The sequence below is a fragment of the Micromesistius poutassou genome (genome assembly GCF_964030765.1).
Source record: "Micromesistius poutassou genome assembly, chromosome: 12".
NCBI lineage: Eukaryota > Metazoa > Chordata > Actinopteri > Gadiformes > Gadidae > Micromesistius > Micromesistius poutassou.
The window spans coordinates 7,763,959-7,787,881 of record NC_140282.1 but is presented as its reverse complement, the minus strand read 5'-3'; the positions used below and the strand labels follow the sequence as shown (position 1 = coordinate 7,787,881).

The following is a 23,923-nucleotide window of genomic DNA, read 5'->3' as shown; positions in this document are numbered from 1 at the left end:
CAGCCAATCAGAGCAGCACTTGGAGGAGCCCAGGAGGTGTGGTCACGGTAGGAGTCATCAGGGCCACGCAGCGGCTGGTTGGCCGACGACCTCGGACCTGGGACTGAAGGTCAGCAGAGCGACGACGTACGTCTGATCCACAGGCTTCAGGTTTATGTCTGTTGGGTGAGACTCTGTTTCTCTTCTGTTGCTCTTGGCAGCGGAAATGAGGGCCGGGGGCGGGAGCTGCACTGAACACAGCAGGAAGGCACTGCAACGCATCGGGAACACAGCAGGAAGGACCATCGGTGCCCCACTCCCTTCCCTGAAAGTCACATACGTCACCCGCCTCACCTGGAAAGTGACCTTGATTGTGAGCGACGCCAGCCACCCTGCAGTCTGTTCAGCCTCCTGGGAGAAGGTACGGAGCCTCCGTGCCTCATCCTCCAGACCCTCAAACAGCTTCATCCACCAGGCCGTGAGGAAACTCAATTCTCTCCCCTCAGCCACATCCACCAGGCTGTCATAAAGCTGACCCCCCCCCTTTCTGCCCACCCCCCAAACAGACTGAAATTGCTGCTATTCTACTGACTGTTCTGTTCTTTTGCACTATTACCATTACAAATATATCTGACATTACTTTTTTGCACAACTTAAATTATATTATACAAAAACCTATGCTGCTACTTCATGTACAAAGTACACTCTTATATTCTATTGTCTATCTTTTAATATTAGTAATGTCCTTCTGTGTTCACTTCAATGTTTACTTTTAGCAGTGTTAGGATATGTCTTGTCTGTTGTCTTATCACTGTATCTGTTCACTGTGGGATAGTGGGAAATGTCTTTTCGATTACTTTGTAAACATGTGAAGTAACTGACAATAAAGCTGACTTTGACTTCAACATGACACCTAAATACTTAATTCACAACAATATAAATGTTGTTAAATAAATTTAAAATTACAAGTCCCACGACTACAAGTCGTGGGATATTCCAGACCCTGTTCGTAATAGTCCCACATACACCAGCTGCAAACACAACAAGAGAAAGGTTTTGAATAACTTCTGTTTATTTGGTGATGACCATAAATATCCAGGTGCTCTAAAAGAACATCCATAGACCATAATTTCCGACTTTAACATGTATGTATGCATGTACACACACAATTCATTTTCATTTGATCGTTTTGATGAAATGAAAATCTGTAAAAAAAAAAACATCAACAAAAGAGGCAGCCTGTCACATGTTGGGTCAACACAAACAAAAGATTATGACACAGAATTCATCTGTTGTCCAATCGTCAACTCAAACTCTTCTCTTTCTCTGAAAAAGAGGAAAAGATTATTCAAGTTTTTAAATAAAGAGTTTTTAACTTTTTAATAGGGATTATGTAGGTCTACAAAGGCCATCGGAGCTCAGGACTTTCTTACCTCTCACTTATACATCGTCCGTTTAGATATTTCTCCTCAGCCTTATTCAGTGAAATGTTATCGACCCCAGCGATGGCAGAGATGATGGCCTGCATCATAAACAGGATATTATAGATACACACTTACACATACTGGGAGTGACAATATAGCACACACTGACACATACTGGGAGTGACAATATAGCACACACTGACACATGCTGGGAGTGACAATATAGCACACACTGACACATGCTGGGAGTGACAATATAGCACACACTGACACATACTGGGAGTGACAATATAACACACACTTACACAACACATACTGGGAGTGACAATAGGCAAAAGAGTGGACAGAGAAAGATTCCCATGATGGATTTACTCATGGATCGGCAGATTTTATTATTGAGAAACGTAATGGTTCAGATCTTATTTAATGGAGTGAATAGCTGCAGTAGAGAAGTTAGTGCGGGTTTAAAGATGCTGTGAGTTTGGTGCCGGAGGTGTGAAAAGAGAAATGAAAAGAGAGCAAGATTAATTTCGCTCAACTAACAGATCTATTTATATACACCTTCATCATTAATTTTTTTATTGCTCCCGTTTTTTAATCTTCTTTATTGTAGCCATTGTGATCATATGCAAAATAAACAGTTTTCCATTACACTTCATCTCAGAAATTGTACATAGGACTATAATGACTTTATAGTCATTATAGAATGCATTATAGTCGTGTTAATGAGACCGCGAGATTCAGGTTCTCATTAGGGCAATACATGAAATACACAATACAGCTACGTTTTTTTATTGCAATCCCACCAATCCCATGGCTGATGTGTGTATTGATCAGTGAATGTGTATCGATTCCCATGGCTGATGTGTGTATTGATCAGTGAATGTGTATCGATTCCCATGGCTGATGTGTGTATTGATCAGTGAATGTGTATCGATTCCCACCAGGATGTCAGATGTGAGCAGACGAACCTCGGGCAGCAGCACGTCGAGCACGAAGCGCACGTCGTCCATGAAGCGGACATTGGCCAGGCAGGGGGCGTGGTCGGTGACGCGGTCAAACAGCTCCTTCAGGTAGACGTACACCTGGTCCAGCTGCCCGTCATCCTCCAGGTAGTTCTTCACCTGCAGCCGCCTGCTGGCCTTCAGGAAGGAGCGCAGCCAGCGGGACGCCTGCTGCCCGCGGATCACGGCCTGGAGGGGCGGACGCATTCAGGGTCAGCCCATTCAGGGTCAGCCCATTCAGGGTCAGCCCATTCAGGGTCAGCCCATTCAGGGTCAGCCCATTCAGGGTCAGCCCATTCAGGGTCAGCCCATTCAGGGTCAGCCCACGCTGTGACCCACAGACTTACAGTCGGACCACGTGAAGAGGAGAGAAACAACGATATACCTCTGTGGGTATAGAACCATAACCCATTCCCCGTATACACTAACCATCACTAGGTTAACCCATTCCTCGTAGACACTAACCATCACTAGGTTAACCATTCCTCGTAGACACTAACCATCACTAGGTTAACCCATTCCCCGTATACACTAACCATCACTAGGTTAACCCATTCCTCGTAGACACTAACCATCACTAGGTTAACCCATTCCCTGTATACACTAACCATTACTAGGTTAACCCATTCCCAGTAGACACTAACCATCACTAGGTTAACCCATTCCCCGTATACACTAACCATCACTAGGTTAACCCATTCCCTGTATACAACACAGATAGCTAGGATGAGATGCTACACCATGCTCAGTACTGTTTAAGTGGCAGGACGTTCCACACACAGTAAGTGCATCAGAGGGGTGTTGGGGGTAAAGGTGGAGCTTTGCAGAGTCCAGGTGAACTCTGAACCAGAGAGACTCAGATGTGAGCGCTGCGTGGTCAACACACGCCGGCTAAATGAGAACACATCCTCAGCCTGCTTTGTATTTCTGCTCCGTTCCCGTTCTATTTCGGTTTGACTTAAAGTAATGTGCTGTGGGTACGATTGAGGAGCAATTATTCAAGAGTCATCTGTTAGGAAATGGCAACGCCATTGGTCAGCCACTAGTGGGGGGGCGCCCTGTGGGGACATCAGCCACTAGTGGGGGGGGCGCGCTGTGGGGACATCAGCCACTAGTGGGGGGGGGGGGCGCCCTGTGGGGACATCAGCCACTAGTGGGGGGGGCGCTGTGGGGACACCAGCCACTAGTGGGGGGGGCGCTGTGGGGACACCAGCCACTAGTGGGGGGGGGGGGGGGGCGCGCTGTGGGGACATCAGCCACTAGTGGGGGGGGGGGGGGCGCGCTGTGGGGACATCAGCCACTAGTGGGGGGGGGGGGGGGGGGCGCGCTGTGGGGACATCAGCCACTAGTGGGGGGGCGCGCTGTGGGGACATCAGCCACTAGTGGGGGGGCGCGCTGTGGGGACACCAGCCACTAGTGGGGGGGGGGGGCGCGCTGTGGGGACACCAGCCACTAGTGGGGGGGCGCCCTGTGGGGACACCAGCCACTAGTGGGGGGGGGGGGGGGGGGCGCGCTGTGGGGACATCAGCCACCAGTGGGGGGGCGCGCTGTGGGGACATCAGCCACTAGTGGGGGGGGCGCGCTGTGGGGACATCAGCCACTAGTGGGGGGGCGCCCTGTGGGGACACCAGCCACTAGTGGGGGGGGGGGCGCCCTGTGGGGACACCAGCCACTAGTGGGGGGGGGGGGCGCGCTGTGGGGACATCAGCCACTACTGGGGGGGCGCCCTGTGGGGACATCAGCCACTAGTGGGGGGGGGGGCGCGCTGTGGGGACACCAGCCACTAGTGGGGGGGGGGGGGGGGGGGGCGCGCTGTGGGGACACCAGCCACTAGTGGGGGGGCGCCCTGTGGGGACACCAGCCACTAGTGGGGGGGGGGGGGCGCGCTGTGGGGACACCAGCCACTAGTGGGGGGGGGGGGGGGGGGCGCGCTGTGGGGACATCAGCCACTAGTGGGGGGGCGCGCTGTGGGGACACCAGCCACTAGTGGGGGGGGGGGGCGCCCTGTGGGGACACCAGCCACTAGTGGGGGGGGGGGGCGCGCTGTGGGGACATCAGCCACTACTGGGGGGGCGCGCTGTGGGGACATCAGCCACTAGTGGGGGGGCGCGCTGTGGGGACACCAGCCACTAGTGGGGGGGGGGGGGGGGCGCGCTGTGGGGACACCAGCCACTACTGGGGGGGCGCGCTGTGGGGACACCAGCCACTAGTGGGGGGGGGGGGGGGCGCGCTGTGGGGACATCAGCCACTAGTGGGGGGGGGGGCGCGCTGTGGGGACATCAGCCACTAGTGGGGGGGGCGCGCTGTGGGGACACCAGCCACTAGTGGGGGGGGCGCGCTGTGGGGACATCAGCCACTAGTGGGGGGGCGCCCTGTGGGGACATCAGCCACTAGTGGGGGGGGGGGGGGGCGCGCTGTGGGGACATCAGCCACTAGTGGGGGGGCGCGCTGTGGGGACATCAGCCACTAGTGGGGGGGGGGGGCGCGCTGTGGGGACATCAGCCACTAGTGGGGGGGCGCCCTGTGGGGACACCAGCCACTAGTGGGGGGGGGCGCTGTGGGGACATCAGCCACTAGTGGGGGGGCGCGCTGTGGGGACATCAGCCACTAGTGGGGGGGGGGGGCGCCCTGTGGGGACATCAGCCACTAGTGGGGGGGCGCCCTGTGGGGACACCAGCCACTAGTGGGGGGGCGCCCTGTGGGGACACCAGCCACTAGTGGGGGGGGGGGGCGCCCTGTGGGGACACCAGCCACTAGTGGGGGGGCGCCCTGTGGGGACATCAGCCACTAGTGGGGGGGCGCCCTGTGGGGACATCAGCCACTAGTGGGGGGGCGCGCTGTGGGGACACCAGCCACTAGTGGGGGGGGCGCGCTGTGGGGACACCAGCCACTAGTGGGGGGGCGCTGTGGGGACACCAGCCACTAGTGGGGGGGCGCGCTGTGGGGACATCAGCCACTAGTGGGGGGGTGCCCTGTGGGGACATCAGCCACTAGTGGGGGGGCGCGCTGTGGGGACTCCCGGTGTCCCTGCGCTGTGGCCGCGGTCCGGAGCCTCACCAGTAGGTGCTGGTCGGCGAGCCGCTGGGACACGATGAAGGTCACCAGCTTCTCGTTGGCGCGGTTGTGGGCGGCGACGGTGCGGTCGGGGAGGAGCCTCTTGGCGCCGGGGCCCCCCTCCTCCAGGGCCTCGGAGACGCTCTCCTCCCCCCCGCTGTGCTGCCCGCCCCCCTCCAGCTCCAGCCTGCTGGGCAGAGCCAGCCCCGCCACGCCGCCCTCCGGGTACTTCCTCCTCACCGGGTTACCTTGGAGACGAGCGAACAACAACGTGAAAAGAAGAGCGGAAATGGGTTAAGTAACCCCCCCCCCCCAAGATATGAAGTCAGTTTGAGTTGAACATACTCATAAAATGTGACGAGTATTCGATGAAGGAGCCGGTGAATGAGCTGCACGCTGCGGGGGGGGGGAAATGGAGAACTGTCAATCAAGAAACATAGACCTCTGAAGAATAAGTCCTGCCTCCGAGGCTCCGGTTCCCTCGGTCAAATGTCTATGGGGAATAACATGGGGTTTATGAATGATCGTACATAACAAACTCTGTAGGTGGCGGAGAAGGAAAAGCTGCGTCACGTTTTGAACTCCACACGTTTTACACACGGGACCTATTCTTCAGAGGTCTATTGCTCGTTTCAAATGGACAGAAAATGTTTTTTTGTCACAGTGTGTGCTGGAGAATACGACTACAGGTCAGATATTCACCATCAGCCATTGACCCCAGCGGCTAGACTGTCAGCATTTAAATGAGCATTGCAGTCGGTTTAATCATCTTCGGGTGGAACATGCTCGTATTTTCTGCTTACCAATACGGAACACGTAGTCATTGATGAGCTCCAAGGCCCAGTCGATAACGGCAGCGTAGTTGGCCTTGGCTGCACACTACAACATAACCGGTGACATGCGTTAGTATCAATGTGAGGATCACAGACACACTCAGAATGGGGACGCTGATGTCGTTCTCACCACCAGCTGGTTGGTCTCCTCACAGTCAAAGGGTTTGAGGTTCCTCAGAGATACAGAGAACCTTTAACACAAGATGGGTGCCGCGCATTAATACAAAACAACACAATGGTGATCTTAAGGTTCATACTGCACAGCGCACGCCACAATCGTTTTTATACCCCTGGCATTTAGAATACTGATTGCTCCGATGACAAGCAGCAGCCGAAAGCCGGACTCAAACTGACATGAACTACAGCTTGAACATGTTTCATACGCTGTCACTAACTGCCTGTGGACAAAGACTCAGTGAAGAAGGTCCGATCAGAGGGTGAGTCTACAGCTCTGGGCCTTTAGCTGCTTGGGATCCACATGGAACAATCAGAGGTGGAACAGGGACACACAGGGTCAGCACCCTTTAACCTGCTGAGTGACCAGGTCCTCAGGTCAACGAGTGAAGCACCCAATCAGAGCAGAGGAGAGGACCTCACCCATTCCTCTTCTTGTCAATGGTGGGCTGATCGATCCAAATGATGCTGGCCTTTTTCAATTTGGGTTTGACACTCTTCACCTGCAGAAAGAAACGGTAGGAGTGGTTAGCTCCAAGCCTTCCTTCATGTTATGCTACAGGCTAGTGTAGACCACTCACCACAGCCGGCCAGAAGGGAAACAATCTGAACTTGCACCAGACAAAGTCCCCCTCTTTGATGCTCGCTGGCTCTGTGGGATGGAACACAATCTGAACATGGATTCACTACTGACCTGACGAGTACTGGACTGACATTAACATGAAGGGACGCTTTACTTTTGGAAAGCTGCGTCAGGAAGCTGGGCAGCTCGTCCTCCTCGTCCTCCTCTTCCTCCTCCTCCACTCCCTCAAACGAGATGTTGATGAGCTCATCCTCGGGTAAACTGAACTCTATGGAGAGGTCTGAGGAGAGCTGCGACTCGTGTTGGCTCAGCTGGTCTGGAACACATCAGCTCCTCCATTAGATGCATATTACTACCACCAAGGAGCCCAAACACTGAGGCTGTGTCTCCGCCCAGGGGCCGCTTCCGTCCAAGGACGCGGTGTAAGAAGGAGTGTCCTTCGTAGGCCGTTAAGGACACTCCGAAGGCCTAATGAGCTTCGTTAAATGAGACTGTCTGGCCTACGGAGCATTACCAGAGTGCGTAACCAGCCGTTAACGTCCTTTACCTTGTGTGACCACACGCCGCTCCTGTCTCCTAGCAACCCTGACAGCTGCGGTTCAAAGCGGACGGCGGAGGGAAATATGGAGCCGTTATATAATTAAGCAATGGATCACAACAGGCTGTGGTATACGGTGCGCGTCGGGACGGACAACGGCCCTTAACTGTGGTATAATGAGCGTATACCACTGACTGAAGTGATCTATTGCTTTTATAAAACGATTATGTAAGTATGGCGAAATGAAAGTCATAGACAACCTCAATTTTGAAAAAGCTAGAAAGTCGGAAAAGCATTTCTTTTAACGAACACAAAATAGTAGTCCCTCCTGGCTGCCGGCAAAGTGTACGGCGGTTGCTATGCAACACTCTGTAGCGTCCTTCAGAGAGAAGGCTAGGCTAAAGACGGTAGCTTGGTTCACCGGCAATTTAGCCTACTATCGAGTTCACTCTGGCACTGTGTGCCTATTGCTTTACAACATTTCCACCCTCTCCATCAATCAACATGTTTTTTAGGCTTCAGTGAACTATGCTATCGCTTTTATATATAAATAAACAACAGTTAAGAGTCAGGCGCGGAGTGATACTGAACTCTGTAAACTGAACAGGCGTCATAGCTGTGTGTATACGCTCAATATACAACAGTTGGGAACCAATCAGATCGCTTGATTTAAGCCACCCGTTTTTTTTTTTAAACTTTTTATTTGTAAGTATTTTTTCACATTATCCACACAATATAAACTGTGGAAAAAAAATAATAATGTAGGACACGAAACAGAAACAGCAAACACGTACACAAAAAAAATAAAAATAAAAAAATAAACAGGAGGTCATGGGATAATCACTTAATCATGGCAATCTCGCCTATCTCCAAGGCGTAAAAGAAAAACGCTCACGATGCAATGTCTATACCAAATCTGTCTGACTAGCTAAATAAACTGACCATTTTTTCCATCGCTTTTCACCCAACTCCTTTTGAAGTCGTATGGAGTAAGTCATTCTTTCCAAAAGATGCAACTGCTCAACAGTGTTGACAAAGAGACCAACAGTAGGGGCATTTTTCTGAAGCCAGCACTTTGTGACGGCCTTTTTACTTGCTGCCAGCAAAATCTTTAAGAGGTATGCATCATCTTTACTTAGCTTATTAGGGAAATAACCAAGATAGAGAGATAAGAAAGTTACACTGATATTGAAGCCCAATGTTTTTGTAATAACCGATGCCACTCCCTTCCAGAAAGTCTTCCCTTCCAGGAAGCCTCAACTGAGCTGACAATATTTTATATTAGCAACTGAGCTGCTAATATTTTCTTCTTTTCTTATTTTCCTCCCTAACTTGCTGAATAATATGCAAGGCTCTCCTTATATTGTCCTGAGTTTGTCTATTTTTCATAAAACCTGTTTGGTCTTCATCTATTAATAGTGGCATTGCAGTTTCCATTCTTTTGGTTAGGATGGTTGCGTAAAGTTTATAATCCGTGTTTAAAACACTAATAGGTCTGAAACTACTACACTCCGTCCTGTCCTTTCCATCCTTAGGGATGACTGATATAAAAGCCTCGTTCCAAGAAGGGGGAAGAGAGCCTTCTTTTAAAACATAATTGAAACAGGTTACAAGTAAAGGGAGCAGATGTTCTTTTATGGATTTGTACCATTCTGGGGGGAAACCATCGGTACCGGGTGACTTGTTAGCATTAAGACTTGTAATAGCCTTTTCTATTTCTTCTACTGTTATTGGGGAGACAAGTTTATCATTAATTTCTTTACCAAGTACAGGAAGGTCTAGGGAGTTTAAAAATTCAAGTATAGTCGTTTCATTACTATGTTCTTTTTGAGAATATAAAGATGTATAATAATTTTCAAAAGCCGTTTGTATACCATCAATACTAGTAGTAATCTTTTTTGTAACAGGGTCTCTAATCTTGTGGATTGTATTTTCAGCTTGTTGTTTTCTGAGCCTCCAAGCTAACAGCTTTGTCGCTTTAGGGCCTGAATCGTAATATCACGCACGCTCTGCTGCGACAGCACTGACTGCACTTAATCTTTGCTTCATAAATCTAATATTTTTCTCAACTTCCTCGCTTAATATTTTATCTATTTCTTGCTTTAAATTTCTGATTTTATTTATGATACTGGACTCTTTATTGACAATTTGTGTTCGCTCTAAATCTATTAATTCTTCCTGCAGTTTTGATAATTTTGTTGCTTTTATCTTTTTCAACATTGATGTCCTGGCTATGATTTTGCCCCTGAGAACGGCTTTAGCTGCATCCCATAGAATACTAGGATTCACATCTCCGGTATCATTATCCTGTAAATATGAGTTTAAATCAGACACTATTGAATTCCTAAAAGCAGGATCGTTCAACATACCGGTGTTGAGTCTCCACAGTGTTTTGCGCTGTTTACTGTCTAAATGTAACGTCAGATAAATTCCAGAGTGGTCCGAGAGGTCTCTCGGGCCCACTCTACAATCCCTTACTCTATGTAAATCCCCACCATACATAAAGCAATAGTTGATTCTAGAGTGAACTGAGTGTCGCGCAGAATAAAAAGTGTAGCCTGGGACCGATCCATGCACAAACCGCCATACATCATTCAGTCCAAGGTCTTTTAGTACTTTATTTATATATTTCTCAGTAGTGTTACTTTTTCTCTTTCTATTTGTTGTATCTAGTAGGGGTTTAAGTAGCATGTTAAAGTCTCCGGCACATATTAGAGTCCCATATGTTTCAGAGGCTATCAAATCGAACACCTTTCTGAAAAATGATTTATCACTCCCAGGGGGGGCATACACATTAAAGAGGGTCACTTCTTTTTGATCTATTTATCCTTTAATGAGAATGAATCTACCATCTTTATCACTTATTTGGGATACAAATTTGAATTTGGTAGAATTTGAAATTAGTACAGCAACTCCCCTCCGTTTTCCGTTTTTAAATGAAGAGTAAAAAGAGTTCCTAAAGCCCATTTTTTTTAAGTTTTTCGTGTTCAGGACCAGAAAGGTGAGTGCAATGTTTACCTTCTCCTTTTTTAATTTAGTTATCATTTTACTTCTTTTGATCGGATTATTCAGCCCATTTACATTTAATGACAGTATGTTATAGTGTTGGTATTGCATTATGTGTACTCACGGCACATTGCACTTGAAATATCCCAGACCTCAAAACACAAAAAATAAAGTAGAACAAGAAAACTAGAACTATAAAACAGAACATCAAACTGAGCTTCCAACAAGTAAGGTGACATGTCGCCTCGACAGTGAGGGGAGCAGGCCACAAGGTGGGGCCCCTCTGTAGCAAAAAGTGAGAAAAAAGAGAAGAAAGAAAGTCTCGTGGCTCTCTGTCTGTGCGCACCGTAGGTATCAGCCTTGTACAGTGTATTTGTTAAGTCAAAAGAAAATGCTGGACAGGGGTTTAAATGTTATTAATCCTTGTAGGGGGTAGCCTTAATCCTCGGGTTTATATATAACAAAAAAGAAGCAGACCATGCAAAAATAGAATAAAAATATGAGAGAGAGTGACTTATCTCACCGTCAGATCCGATAATGAAAAAATTGACAGTTAAACCGTTCACCCGTCCTCCTGTGCTGCTCCCGACTCCGTCCTGCGGTACTCCTTTAGTTTTTCCCGGATCTGCCTCTGGTGTCGGTCCTTGTCTCTGCCGCGACGGGTCTCCGTTGTTTCCCAAGTGAGCAGCTGGGCCAGTGTTTCCTCCGTAACACCTGCACTCTTGGTCCCGCGAGTAACTCCCCCACGGTAAATCCCCGCTTGCGCAGATCCTCCGCAGCATGCACCGCAGTGTTGTACATGACGGTGCCCGTTGCAAAGAACGCGCAGTGGTGGTTAGTGGTGTCTGGAAGCGTATTCCCCTCTCCTTCAGCGCCTTCCTGATGGGTGTATATTCCTTCCGCTTGTTTTGCACATCCGTCGCATAATCATGGTCAAAAAATACTCGTTTGTTGTTTGGACACGCAGTTCCTTTTTCCAAGCTGTATGGAGAACTTTCTCCTTCACTGAAAACCGGAGGAACCGGACCACTATCGAGCGTGGAGGGGCACTTGCAAGCGGTTTTGGTGCCAGAGCGCGATGAGCGCGCTCTATACCCAGGTCACGGTCCCTATCTAAGGGCAGACTGTCTCAGAGTTCGGTCTTAATCAGGTTTTCAACGAAGGTTACAGCGGATGTACCTTCGGCGTCCTCCGGGACGCCATATATCCTAACGTTGTTGCGCCTGGAGCGACCCTCAAGATCAGACACCTTATCCCGCAGAGCTCGTTGGTCGCGAAGCAGTTGGTTGAGGGCGTCCTTCACTCCAATGTCCCACCTTTCCATATCGGCCATGTTTTCCTCCATCTCATTCACCGCGCCCTCAATCTGGCCCTCCGTAACTTGCATTTTCCGATCTATTTCCGTGGAAAATTCCTCCATTTGTTTTTTAATGTCCTCCCGAAAACTGGCATGGAAGTCGGAGAGGTCTTTTTTCAATTCGGCACGGAACGCTGCCATCCCCGCGGTCATGACTTCGCCCACGGCTACACGGATTAGGGCCAAAGTATCGCCTTCTCCGGGGCCGCCATCTTGACCTGCTAAAGTTTCGCTAGCCGCGACTTCTTTGTCGATTTGCTGATCGGCGTTGTTCCGTAACCCATATCCGCATTTCCTACTTTTATCCCCATCCATTCTTATTCAGTGTGTATCAATTTGAATGAGCAAAAACGCTTGAATTAGGGGGAAGTAAAAGGCTGGTACCGGAGCTCTGTTTCTAAGCTGTCATGCTGTGTCGCGCGCCACCGGAAGTCCAGCCACCCGTTTTATAATAATATAATATATAATGTTAGTTAAACGACTTTTTAGTTTAACGTTATGTGGCTAGCGTTAATGTCATTGAACTTGTCATTTCTCGGACGCATTTGAAGGAGCCTTCAAATGCGTCCTTCGAAGGAAGCGGCCCCTGAGTGGAGACGCAGCAGAGTGTGGATGAGTGTCTGACCTAGAGGGGAACTGGGTCTGCTTCCGGGCGGGGAGTTGACGGGTTGAATCCCGCTGCCGCCCTGTCGGGGCGTGGACGTGGTTTGGGACTTCGTTCTCTGGGCACAGGCGCCCACACGACGCCTGGAGACCTGTTGGTGTCAGTCAACACAACATTATTACTAAACATTCTATAGACGCTTTACATCAGGGCGTTCAGCATTTCATCAGTGACTTACAGTGAGAACATTAACAGAAGACAGAAACAACAACATATCTCTGTGGGTACAGTAAGGATGTTCATAGAACCAAGAGCCAACACTAACCATCACTAGGTTAACCCATTCTGCGTAGACACTAACCATCACTAGGTTAACCCATTCCCCGTATACACTAACCATCACTAGGTTAACCCATTCCCCGTATACACTAACCATCACTAGGTTAACCCATTCCCCGTACCATCACTAAGTTAACCCATTCCCCGTATACACTATCCATCACTAGGTTAACCCATTCCCCGTATACACTAACCATCACTAGGTTAACCCATTCCCCGTATACACTAACCATCACTAGGTTAACCCATTCCCCTAACCATCACTAAGTTGGTTGGGGGGACCGACCTTGGCTGGGGGGGGGGACTGGGGGTCCACCGGGCGGAGGCGGCGGAGGGGCGACACCACGGAGGAATCCAGCGAGGAGTCGGGGCGGGGGTCTCCCGGTGGTGGGGGGGGCCCTCTCTCTGACAGACCCTCAGGGAGCGCTGGGGAGCCGTCCTCCTCCCGCTGCGGGCCGGCCGGGGGCCCGGGGCTGGGGCCCGGGGTCTTGGGTTTGCGGGTGTACGGTTTCCTCCTCTTGGCGCCAGGCCGGCGGCGGGGCGGCTCCCGGGCCGCGCCCACTGCTGCTCTCCGGGGGGCCCTGCAGGGGGGCGGGCCTTCATGGTCACCGCCGCCGCCGGGCAGCCCGCCGTTCCCCGCTCGGGGACTTGGGGTCGCGTCCCCCGGTGTGTGGAGTCTTGGGGTCGCGTCCCTCAGTGTTTTGGCTCTTGGGATCGCGCCCCCTGGTTTTTTGGCTCTTGGGGTCGCGTCCCCCAGTGTTTTGGGTCCTGGGGTCGCGTCCCCCAGCGTTTGGGGGCTGGCCGACCTCCGGCAGCAGCGGGGGGCCCGTCTCAGGGTCATCCCGTGCTGGGGGGGGGTCTGGTCAGGGGGAGGGGGGGGGCTCTGGTCAGGAGGGGGGGCCTGGGGGGGGGTTTGGTCAGGAGGAGGGGCCCGGGGGGGGCTCTGGTCAGGGGGAGAGGGGGAGCTCTGGTCAGGAGGGGGGGCCCGGGGGGGGCTCTGGTCAGAAGGAGGGGGAGGGCTCTGGTCAGGAGGGGGAGGAGGGGGGAGGCTCTGGTCAGGGGGAGGGGGGGGGCTCTGGTCAGGAGGGGTCCGGAGGGGGCTCTGGTCAGGAGGGGGAGGAGGGGGGAGGCTCTGGTCAGGGGGAGGGGGGGGGCTCTGGTCAGGAGGGGTCCGGAGGGGGCTCTGGTCAGGGATGGGGGCCTGGGGGGGGCTCTGGTCAGGGGGGTCCTGGGGGGGGCTCTGGTCAGGAGGGGGGGGGCTCTGGTCAGGAGGGGGGTCCTGGGGGTGGCTCTGGTCAGGGGGGGCCTGGGGGGGGCTCTGGTCAGGGAGGGGGGCCTGGGGGGGGCTCTGGTCAGGGGGGGCCTGGGGGGGGCTCTGGTCAGGAGGGGGGGGGCGCTGGTCAGGAGGGGGGGCCTGGGGGAGGCTCTGGTCAGGAGGAGGGGGAGGGCTCTGGTCAGGGAGGGGGGCCTGGGGGAGGCTCTGGTCAGGGGGGGCCTGGGGGGGGCCCGGGGGGCCGTGGAGGAGAACATCACTGGAGTGTTGGGGCTCTTCAGCCGGGCGGCTGTTAGAAACGCCGTGAGGACAGGAAGTAGACTGCTGCATCGTCCCTCTTATGGGAAACATTCATCTTCAGAGGCTGCAGGGAGACAAACAGGATCTGTTGGTCAACCTGCTCGGCACAACAGACCCACACGTTACACACAGCGCGACGTCGTAGTGTCACACAGAAAACGAAGCTCATTGAGATATGTCCATATGTTAACTAGGCTTATGTGTACAAATACATAACACGATAACACGATCTGGCATCAGTACGCATATGCAAATACGGCCACTAGCCTATTGTAGGAGATTTCGTTAGCACAACAAGCACATGCACCGCAGACAGTGGATCCGCCTGTCCGCGGTATCGAACAGAAACCAGGAGACGTTAAGCGCCATGGCTTAAGAAGACCGACCCACATCGTGCAGATCCACAATCACAACAACCCGCACCGTCCATGCATCGGGTCGGCGGGACCTCCTGATCTCTTACCTCTCCTCATGCTTCTGCTGCTCAGTCCTCCTCTGAGCCAGTCCTGGTACAAAGCCACGCTGAGGCGGGTTCCTGCTTACCAGTACAGCAGCCCAGTGGGTCCTCTCAGACCAGTACAGCAGCCCACTAGGTCCTCTCAGAGTGGGCGGAAGAGTACTTCTTCTCTGCTGCGCTCTGACGTGCGTACTGCGCATGCTCCGGGGGTTCCGCTGGACGCGCCGGGCATCGACCCCGCGGCGGCGCGGGCAGGAACGGAGAGCGACGAGACGATCGACGTCATCCAGGTTCGACGGCGCCTGGTGATGATGACACCCGGGTCAGCGGCGGGTCCCGCCCACACGGGACGCGGACATGGATATTGACGTCATCCCGGCGGATGGACGCGGTTGCCGGTTGCCGGTTGAACTCCGTCAGTCTGCCGTCGGTCTGCTCGAGGCTCGATCCACTGCTTCCGATCAGCCGACACGTAAACAACACGAGCTGCGAGGCTGGCTGTGTGGGCGTGGGCTGGTGACGTAGTGGATCACAACACTTCCTGGTCGGGTTCACGCCCCCTTCAGACGCGGATGACGTCATGTCTGCACAATCACAACAACCTTCAACTCGAATCCCTGTGAGCCCCGCCCCCCGGGCAGTGAGCCCCGCACTCCGGCTGTGAGCTCCGCCCCTCCGGCTGTGAGCTCCGCCCCTCGGGCTGTGAGCCCCGCCCCTCCGGCTGTGAGCTCCGCCCCTCCGGCTGTGAGCCCCGCCCCGGAGCGCAGCGCGCGCTGCCGCCCTCTAGCGGCCGGTCGGATCCACTGCAGCAGCACTTCCGGACTGGTGGCCGCTCCGCTCCGAGCTCAGATCGCTGCTGGCCTCACAGCGTAACGTCCGCCCGGCCGACCTGGGAATGAAACACATCTGATCGAGAGAAGTTAACATCACAACCTTCAGAAGGAGACGTTAAGGTGAGGGGTTAAGATAAGGTTAGTGAGTTAGGGTTGACTGGGGGGGGGTCGCGGTGGTCCGGTGCGCTGCGGATTAATGACCTCACCAGGGGCTTTGCGTCTCTGCACTTTAATTCTCTAACTTCGTGAAAACCGAACGTTAAGAGTCGCGTTGTCCTCCGATCTGAATCAGGGATTTCGTTGCATCGGTTTCCCGAACCGAATCAGATCAGAGTTCATCCCGAGCATCACCGGAGAATCCCCCGTTAGAGGAGGGGGGGCACCTAGTGGACCAGCCTCTGTGGTTATCCTGTGGTTCTGTTCCCCTCTGGTTCTCCTGTGGTTCTCCTCTGGTTCTGTTCTCCTGTGGTTCTCCTGTGGTTCTGTTCTCCTGTGGTTCTCCTGTGGTTCTGTTCTCCTGTGGTTCTCCTCTGGTTCTGTTCTCCTGTGGTTCTGTTCTCCTGTGGTTCTGTTCTCCTGTGGTTCTCCTCTGGTTCTGTTCTCCTGTGGTTCTGTTCTCCTGTGGTTCTCCTGTGGTTCTGTTCTCCTGTGGTTCTCCTCTGGTTCTGTTCTCCTGTGGTTCTGTTCTCCTGTGGTTCTCCTCTGGTTCTGTTCTCCTGTGGTTCTGTTCTCCTGTGGTTCTCCTCTGGTTCTGTTCTCCTGTGGTTCTGTTCTCCTGTGGTTCTCCTCTGGTTCTGTTCTCCTGTGGTTCTCCTGTGGTTCTGTTCTCCTGTGGTTCTCCTGTGGTTCTCCTGGATCATGGGTTCGTATGGTTTGGTTCCTGAGTAGTGTAAGGGTTAAGGTTAAGCCCTTCTTCCACATTGATTTATTAAACCTTTATTTAACCAGGCAGATCACTAAGAACAAGTTCTTATTTACAGTGATGGCCTGACAAAAAGCACAAGCTTCTGATGATCCGTTACGCTTTTTAAGTTCAATATGATCATTAAGTCGTATCAAACGTCCAGTGAAGTGACTTATAGGAGGCCTTAACTTAGTGTTTATACTTCCTTAACTTAGTGTTTATACCTCCTTTACTTAGTGTTTATACCTCCTTAACTTAGTGTTTATACCTTAGGGTATCTTAGTGTTTAAGACTGAGAGTAACTAAGTGTTGATATCTTCAGGGGTAACTCAGTGTTGAAGGGGTAACTCAGTGTTGATATCTTCAGGGGTAACTCAGTGTTAATATCTTAAGGGGTAACTCAGTGTTAATATCTTAAGGGGTAACTCAGTGTTGATATCTTCAGGGGTAACTCAGTGTTAATATCTTAAGGGGTAACTCTGTTGCTATCTTAAGGGGTAACTCAGTGTTAATATCTTAAGGGGTAACTCAGTGTTGATATCTTAAGGGGTAACTCAGTGTTTACGGAGTCTTCCTCTCTCCAGCCAGCTGTATGTTTTGTAGCCTGAGGAGCTAACGACTGAGTGTCAATTAAGCATTGTTTGAGTTTTAACAAGAGCCCGCGACATGGCCCCGCCCCTCTAGCATATGGTCAGCAGACCCCCGACCAACAGGCCGGCGGAGGGTCAGACAGACAGGCAGACAGACAGACAGACAGGCACAGAAGCAGCCTGTGGACGTAGCGTTGGGTTAGCAGGCGGTGAGGCAGACTCACAGCGAGGGAGTCGGGCAGGTCTGGACTCGACTGGGAAGTAAGACTAGAAAATGGTGGGTTAGAAATCAGCACGGTGATCTGAGTGCAGTAAGCCTGTGTCAAATTACAGGTGGTTACCTGATTTAAATGTGAGGTATGGAAATGTCTTTACATTCATTCTTTAAATATGGCTTGATTTAATTCGATTTTTAACCGTTTAAGCTTTAGCTCCCAAAGGTTTGCACACGTCTGTCCCTTTGTCTCTTTTGTAATAGGCAGAAACCAGAACTCATTTATAGCCCGATTGATTTACATTCTAAAACATATTTATGTAGCTGCTAAGAGTGGAGCTGATTTAGTTGAAGGTGTGGCAGATGTACGACACTATAGGATTATGATCCCCCCAAGCTCCTATTGAGTTGTTAGTCATTTGTTTCACCTACAAACATGTCAAAGCCTGGCACTGTGACTCACAGTGACTCTAAAACTTCTCCAGTGAGCAGTCTTTTCCTGTAGCCAACAATGCATTTAAACAACTACCTAACATCTAGTTTTAGTGCTGCCTGTCTGTGGATAAACTCTTATCTTGTGTGTAATCATCATCCGACTATAAATGTGTTCACAACAGTTTACTGCGCCGCCCTGTTTTGCAGATGAGAATCAGAATCCATTCTAGGGATGGATCCGATGTCATGCTTTATGACCACTGCACACCGAAGACTCGTCGTAATACGTTGTAATACGTCTGGACAACAATGGACATGTCCAGCATCACCATTCAGTAGACAGGCTGTGAGCCTTCGTGTTCGCCAACACTAAGAGTTACGACCGCATGTCGCGGGGAAGCATGTGGATCAGGAGGTACAGCGGGTCGGCTGGTAACCAGAAGGTTGCTAGTTCAATCCCCGGCTCCTCCTAGCTGAGTGTGGAGGTGTCCCTGAGCGAGACGCCTCACCCTGACTGCTCCACTGGCTGTCGCCCTACGTGGCTGACTCCGCCGTCGGAGTGTGAATGTGTGATGAATGGGTGAATGTGAGGCACTGTTGTAAAGCGCTTTGAGCGGCCACGGGTTAGAACAGCGTGGTATAAATGCAGTCCACTTACCTATGGACCTATCTGGACCACTTTTTAGGTCAATATAGGAACCACCTTGATTTAGATCCGGTCCTAACCCTTTGTAAACCTTTGTGCTCCACAGAATGGGAGCCAACGAAGATAAGGGCGGGACATGTGGGACCATCTGTCTGAAGTATCTGCTGTTCACCTTCAACTTCCTGTTCTGGGTAAGTGGGTTTAGAAACCGCGTTCTGGTGCTGGTCTTTAACTTCCTGTTCTGGGTAAGTGGGTTTAGAGACCGCGTTCTGGTGCCTTCTTTAATTTCCTGTTGTGGGTTTAGAGACCGCGTTCTGGTGCCGGTCTTTAACTTCCTGTTGTGGGTTAGTGGAGTTAGAGACCGTTCAGACTTATCGCTGTTACTGGGGATTTTCTAGGACCTTTGAACCAAGCGTTCCCCGCTCTGCCCTCGTCCGCCTTCAGCTTCCTCCAGCACCACTCGGGTTGTAGACGTGGAAAAGTGAGAGCAGACAAAAGATAATCCACCCTAAGATGATGACCCCCCCCACGCCCCCAACCCCCATTTTACACACTTACTGTATGTTGTACGTCCTGGCACTTAAAGATACTACTTAGGGTTAACCTAGTGATGGTTAGTGTATACGGGGAATGGGTTAAACTAGTGATGGTTAGTGTATACGGGGAATGGGTTAACCTAGTGATGGTTAGTGTATACGGGGAATGGGTTAACCTAGTGATGGTTAGTGTATACGGGGAATGGGTTAACCTAGTGATGGTTAGTGTATACGGGGAATGGGTTAACCTAGTGATGGTTAGTGTATACGGGGAATGGGTTAACCTAGTGATGGTTAGCGCTTGGCTCTTGGTTCTATGAACATCCTGACTGTACCCACAGAGGTATGTTGTTGTTTCTCTCTCTTCTGACTAATAGACTTATTGTAAGTCTCTTTGGATTAAAGCGTTGTAAACGTATGTGTAGCCGTATTCACTCAGCCAAAGGAGTCTAAACCAGTCTGTAAACCAGTGTTAACCAGTCTGTAAACCAGTCTGTAAACCAGTGTTAACTAGTTTTAACCAGTGTTAACCAGTGTAAACCAGTGTTAACTGCGCGGTGTGTCCTCTAGCTGGCGGGGGGCGTGGTGACCAGTGTTAACCAGTGTTAACCAGAATTAGTACCTGCACGGTGTGTCCTCTAGCTGGCAGGGGGCGTGGTGACCAGTGTTAACCAGTGTTAGTACCTGCGCGGTGTGTCCTCTAGCTGGCGGGGGGCGTGGTGATGGCGGTGGGCGTGTGGACGCTGGTGGAGAAGAGCGAGTACATCAGCCTGCTGCCCTCCAGGACCTACGCCGCCTCCGCCTACATCCTGGTGCTGGCCGGTGCCATCGTCATGGTGACGGGCGTGCTGGGATGCTGCGCCACCTTCAGGGAGCAGAGGAGGCTGCTGCGCGTGGTGAGGGAGGACACACACGCACACACACACACACACTCATTCTGTCTGCAGCTTCTGTGGCTACGGTCTGCCTGCAGCCATCACAGGCTCCTCCTCCTCCCTCCTCCTCCCTCCTCCTCCTCCTCCTCCCTCCTCTTCCCTGCTCCTCCCTGCTCCTCTGGGAGTCTCTCCTCCTGTGTGAGGGCACCAGACCCTGGGCCCTCCTCCTGGGGCCCTCCTCCTGGGGCCCTCCTCTGGGGCCCTCCTCTGGGGCCCTCCTCTGAGGCCCCTCCTCCTCCTCTGGGGCCCTCCTCTGGGGCCCTCCTCTGAGGCCCCTCCTCCTTCTCTGGGGCCCTCCTCTGAGGCCCTCCTCCTCCTCTGAGGCCCCTCCTCCTCCTCCTGGGGCCCTCCTCTGGGGCCCTCCTCTGAGGCACTCCTATGAGGCCCTCCTCTGAGGCCCATCCTCCTCCTCCTCCTCCTGGGGCCCTCCTCTGGGGCCCTCCTCTGAGGCCCCTCCTCCTCCTCCTCTGAGGCCCTGTCTCTGAGGCCCATCCTCCTCCTCCTCCTCCTGGGGCCCTCCTCTGGGGCCCTCCTCTGGGGCCCTCATCTGAGGCCCTCCTCTGAGGCCCCTCCTCCTCCTCCTCCTCCTCTGGGGCCCTCCTCTGAGGCCCCTCCTCCTCCTCCTCCTCTGGGGCCCTCCTCTGGGGCCCTCCTCCTCTGGGGCCCTCCTCTGAGGTCCCTCTGTAAACAGCCTGATCCAAACACAAGCCACGCATGCATTGATGAAATGATTAGTTCAATCATCAGTTTATTGATCAGTTGTTGATGATTTTAATTTTGAATCAGTAAAACAACAAATGACACCTTGCTGATTATAGCTCCAACCTTTTCAGGCCTTCATAAAATCATGTCAGACAAGGCAAGCACTTACAATGTCACTTTGGTCTGTGATACGTAATAAATAATAAGAAAAACGTAGCTTCTAAACAAAGCCTCTCTCCTGGACTCAGACCTAACGTCGGTTGGAGCGTCTGAAGGTTAAACAGCTTTATCTCTTCCATGCCCTCAGGACCTGAGCTGCTTCCATAGTCTCTCTCCGTTCAGTCCAGGCTCTAAACTGTTTGAAATCTTGCTGTGAAAAAAGGTTTTTCTGCAAAGTCAGTCATTTTCACGTGAACGCAGCATAACTCCCACCGTCCCCCCACCTGTAAGGCGTGAGTCAGGGGGGGCTGTCCCTGCTGGGTGTGCCGCTGCGAGAGGAGACGTGACGCAGCGATGTAGTCACTGGGCGTGGGCCTCCTGACACAGGCCCGTGGAGAATGGGTTCCCACTGGTGGACAAAGCCCACCGGAGCAGCTCTGAGCTACGAGCATCCCTGTAGAGGACGCACCGGCCCTCTCTGCCTTCTGCAGCACCGTCTCATTCCTGCCTTCATTAGCCCTCCATCACTGTCTCATGTGATTGTGTTTTATATATTAAACATTCTCTCTCTCTCTCTCTCTCTCTCTCTCTCTCTCTCTCTCTCTCTCTACATCTCTCTCTCTCTCTACATCTCTCTCTCTCTCTGGATGAGCTCGCGTACGCGCAGTCTATTTTCTCTTTCTCCCACAATGCATCAGAACTAATCTCAGCAGCTCGGACATCTTCTCCTGTTCTCACGCGTGTGTGCGCGTGCGTGCGTGTGCGTGTGTGCGTGTGTGCCCTTGCCTGCCCCCATGTGTTCCAGACGTGGTGCTGCTTGTTGATCGCCCTTCCCTTGTCTCCAGCGGTCAGAGCTGCTTCATAATGCAGAGCTGCTCTCCTCCACCTCAGACAATAACAACCTTAATGTTAAACGCAACCTCCCCGTGCCCGCCTGATGTAATCGCCCTCTGCCATCAAATCAAATCAGAGCAGAGTTCACTGCAGGGATCTCTCCCCTGATAAGGAGGCGCCGGCGGGATGCAGGCCTTCTTCAGATAGGATCACAAGTATTCGTCCTTTTTAAGGTGAAGGAAGTTGGCAGGGTAAACTGTGTCCTACCTCCAGCGCTGCAGGTGAACTGGTTTCTACGGCGACCGCTGACTCCCTCGGTTCAAACGACTTTCTAAACAAAACAGGAGAAAGTTGGACCACCTTTTGTGGCCTTGTGGTCGCTGGTCTGGGAGGATGTCCCGTCCTGCTGTGGGACCAGGGAGGGAGTGCACGCTGACGGTGCTTCAGCTGCCCACCCAGCAGCACTCAGAGAGAGCTCACGCTTTCATCTCTTATCTTCACAAACGCCTTCTTCTGACGGGTGTTGGACTAGAAGCAGCCACCATAAACCCTAGGGTACTGGCTGTTCTCAGTCTGTCTATCTATATTGTTTCTCTCCCTATCAAATGAACCAGAAATAAATCAACAATACCACAATACTGTCCCTGTCATCCACATGTTTCTAACCCCTGTCCTACTGGTCTTCAGAGTGTGTCTGATGCCGACCGTCCAGACCGATCCGGAGTTTTCGGTGACTGAAACCACCTCCGAGGTGGATAAGATAAAAACAGACCTGTGCGTTTTCGTGTTCTCATTCATGTGGACGCCTGAAACGCAAACGATGACGTCATCACTCCCGTCATCGCATTTGTGTTATTTTTGTAGCTTTAAATACAGCCCCTTGGTGAATTTAATTACTAACTGTACTTTAAAAAGTATTTTGACTGTATGTTTGTATACAGGGCACAGGTTTGATGCGCTCCACTTTTTTTGTGGAGAACCAGTGCCACACATTGGTCTTGAATATGTACTACAGCGTTTCTTCAGCTCGATGCGTTTTCACAACGAGTCCGTCTTTACGGAGAAATTCCTGAAACGCATCAAAGGAAAACGGAGGGGAAAAGGTTGTTTTGGCCCGTGTGGACGGGGCCTTATTGTGTGCTGCTGTCATAGCCCCATGCTGTCACGTCATGTCCTCTAGAACTCATTTGATCTCTCTCTCTCTCTCTCTCTCTCTCCAGTACTTCGTCCTGTTGCTGTGTATCTTCCTGCTGGAGGTCCTGTCTGGCGTCCTCGCCTACATCTACTACCAGCAGGTAACTCCACCCTGACCTCCACCCTGACACCACCCTGACCTCCACCCTGCTCCACCCTGACACCACCCTGACCTCCACCCTGACACCCCCCTGACCTCCACCCTGACACCACCCTGACCTCCACCCTGCTCCACCCTGACACCACCCTGACCTCCACCCTGCTCCGCCCTGCTCCACCCTGCTCCACCCTGACCTCCACCCTGACACCTCCCTGACCTCCACCCTGACACCACCCTGACACCACCCTGCTCCACCCTGACACCACCCTGACCTCCACCCTGCTCCACCCTGACCTCCACCCTGACACCACCCTGGCGTGGACCAGCAGGGTCTCTGCACCGCCGTGTGTTCTCCTCTGGCTTTCTGCAAACACGCTTATTTTAATTCTCTTTATTTGGACTTCTCTTTTCAGACCCAATTCTATAACCAAACGATGGTTAGATGAAGTGTACTTTGTAAACAGGGAAGCATTGATGAACAGTACATTTACAGTAAAGCGCAGTATTTTCTGCCTTTGTATTTTTAGGCAAATGCAGTTGTTTATGTAAGTGCAGATGTGACCCCTGGTGCTCACAGCACTCTGTGAGAGCGGCGATGAATACATTTCTGGTCAACTCAGGTGCACCGCGTGTTGTTGTCCATCACGTCAACCGCGTGATTCTAGTTTAATCACAGACTCGTTAAACTGAGCATGTGATGCAGGAGCTCAATCGGGCCAGAAATGAGTCGACTCAAGGTGTTTAAGGGCTCACTGCCTCCTGTGTGGCCCCCATGTGGCCCCCGTGTGGTGACGGAGCAGAGAGCCGGTGGGGTTAACCCCTCCCCCTCTTGGTCCTGAGTCATGCTACAAACCCAGGAGTCTTCAAACGTTTTATTGAAGTCTTCATTCAGGTCCTCCGCTTTGCCTCCTCCTCG

General features: G+C 52.2%; 2 protein-coding genes across 2 annotated transcripts in view; one reads left to right on the top strand and one right to left on the bottom strand.

Annotated features, from left to right (window-relative positions):
* Positions 1-1,039: 1,039 nt before the first annotated feature.
* Positions 1,040-13,736, bottom strand: LOC311356676 (PWWP domain-containing DNA repair factor 3A-like; the record flags this gene model as incomplete). The annotated part of the gene is made up of 12 exons (XM_084476487.1): positions 1,040-1,305; positions 1,413-1,501; positions 2,375-2,596; positions 5,465-5,709; positions 5,807-5,857; positions 6,265-6,340; positions 6,425-6,485; positions 6,892-6,971; positions 7,050-7,120; positions 7,206-7,367; positions 12,578-12,707; positions 13,182-13,736. 12 exons carry the CDS (start codon positions 13,734-13,736, stop codon positions 1,251-1,253), a joined length of 1,797 nt encoding a protein of 598 aa, XP_084332613.1. The 3' UTR covers positions 1,040-1,250.
* Positions 13,737-15,742: 2,006 nt separating this feature from the next.
* LOC311355997 (CD151 antigen-like) overlaps positions 15,743-23,923 on the top strand; it is a 13,732-nt gene continuing 5,551 nt past the window's right edge. The window contains exons 1-4 of the mRNA XM_084475775.1: positions 15,743-15,878; positions 18,654-18,738; positions 19,788-19,979; positions 22,934-23,008. Of these exons, the coding sequence (XP_084331901.1) occupies positions 18,655-18,738; positions 19,788-19,979; positions 22,934-23,008 (351 nt within the window). The 5' untranslated portion in view covers positions 15,743-15,878; position 18,654. The remainder of the gene's footprint in view (positions 15,879-18,653; positions 18,739-19,787; positions 19,980-22,933; positions 23,009-23,923) is intronic.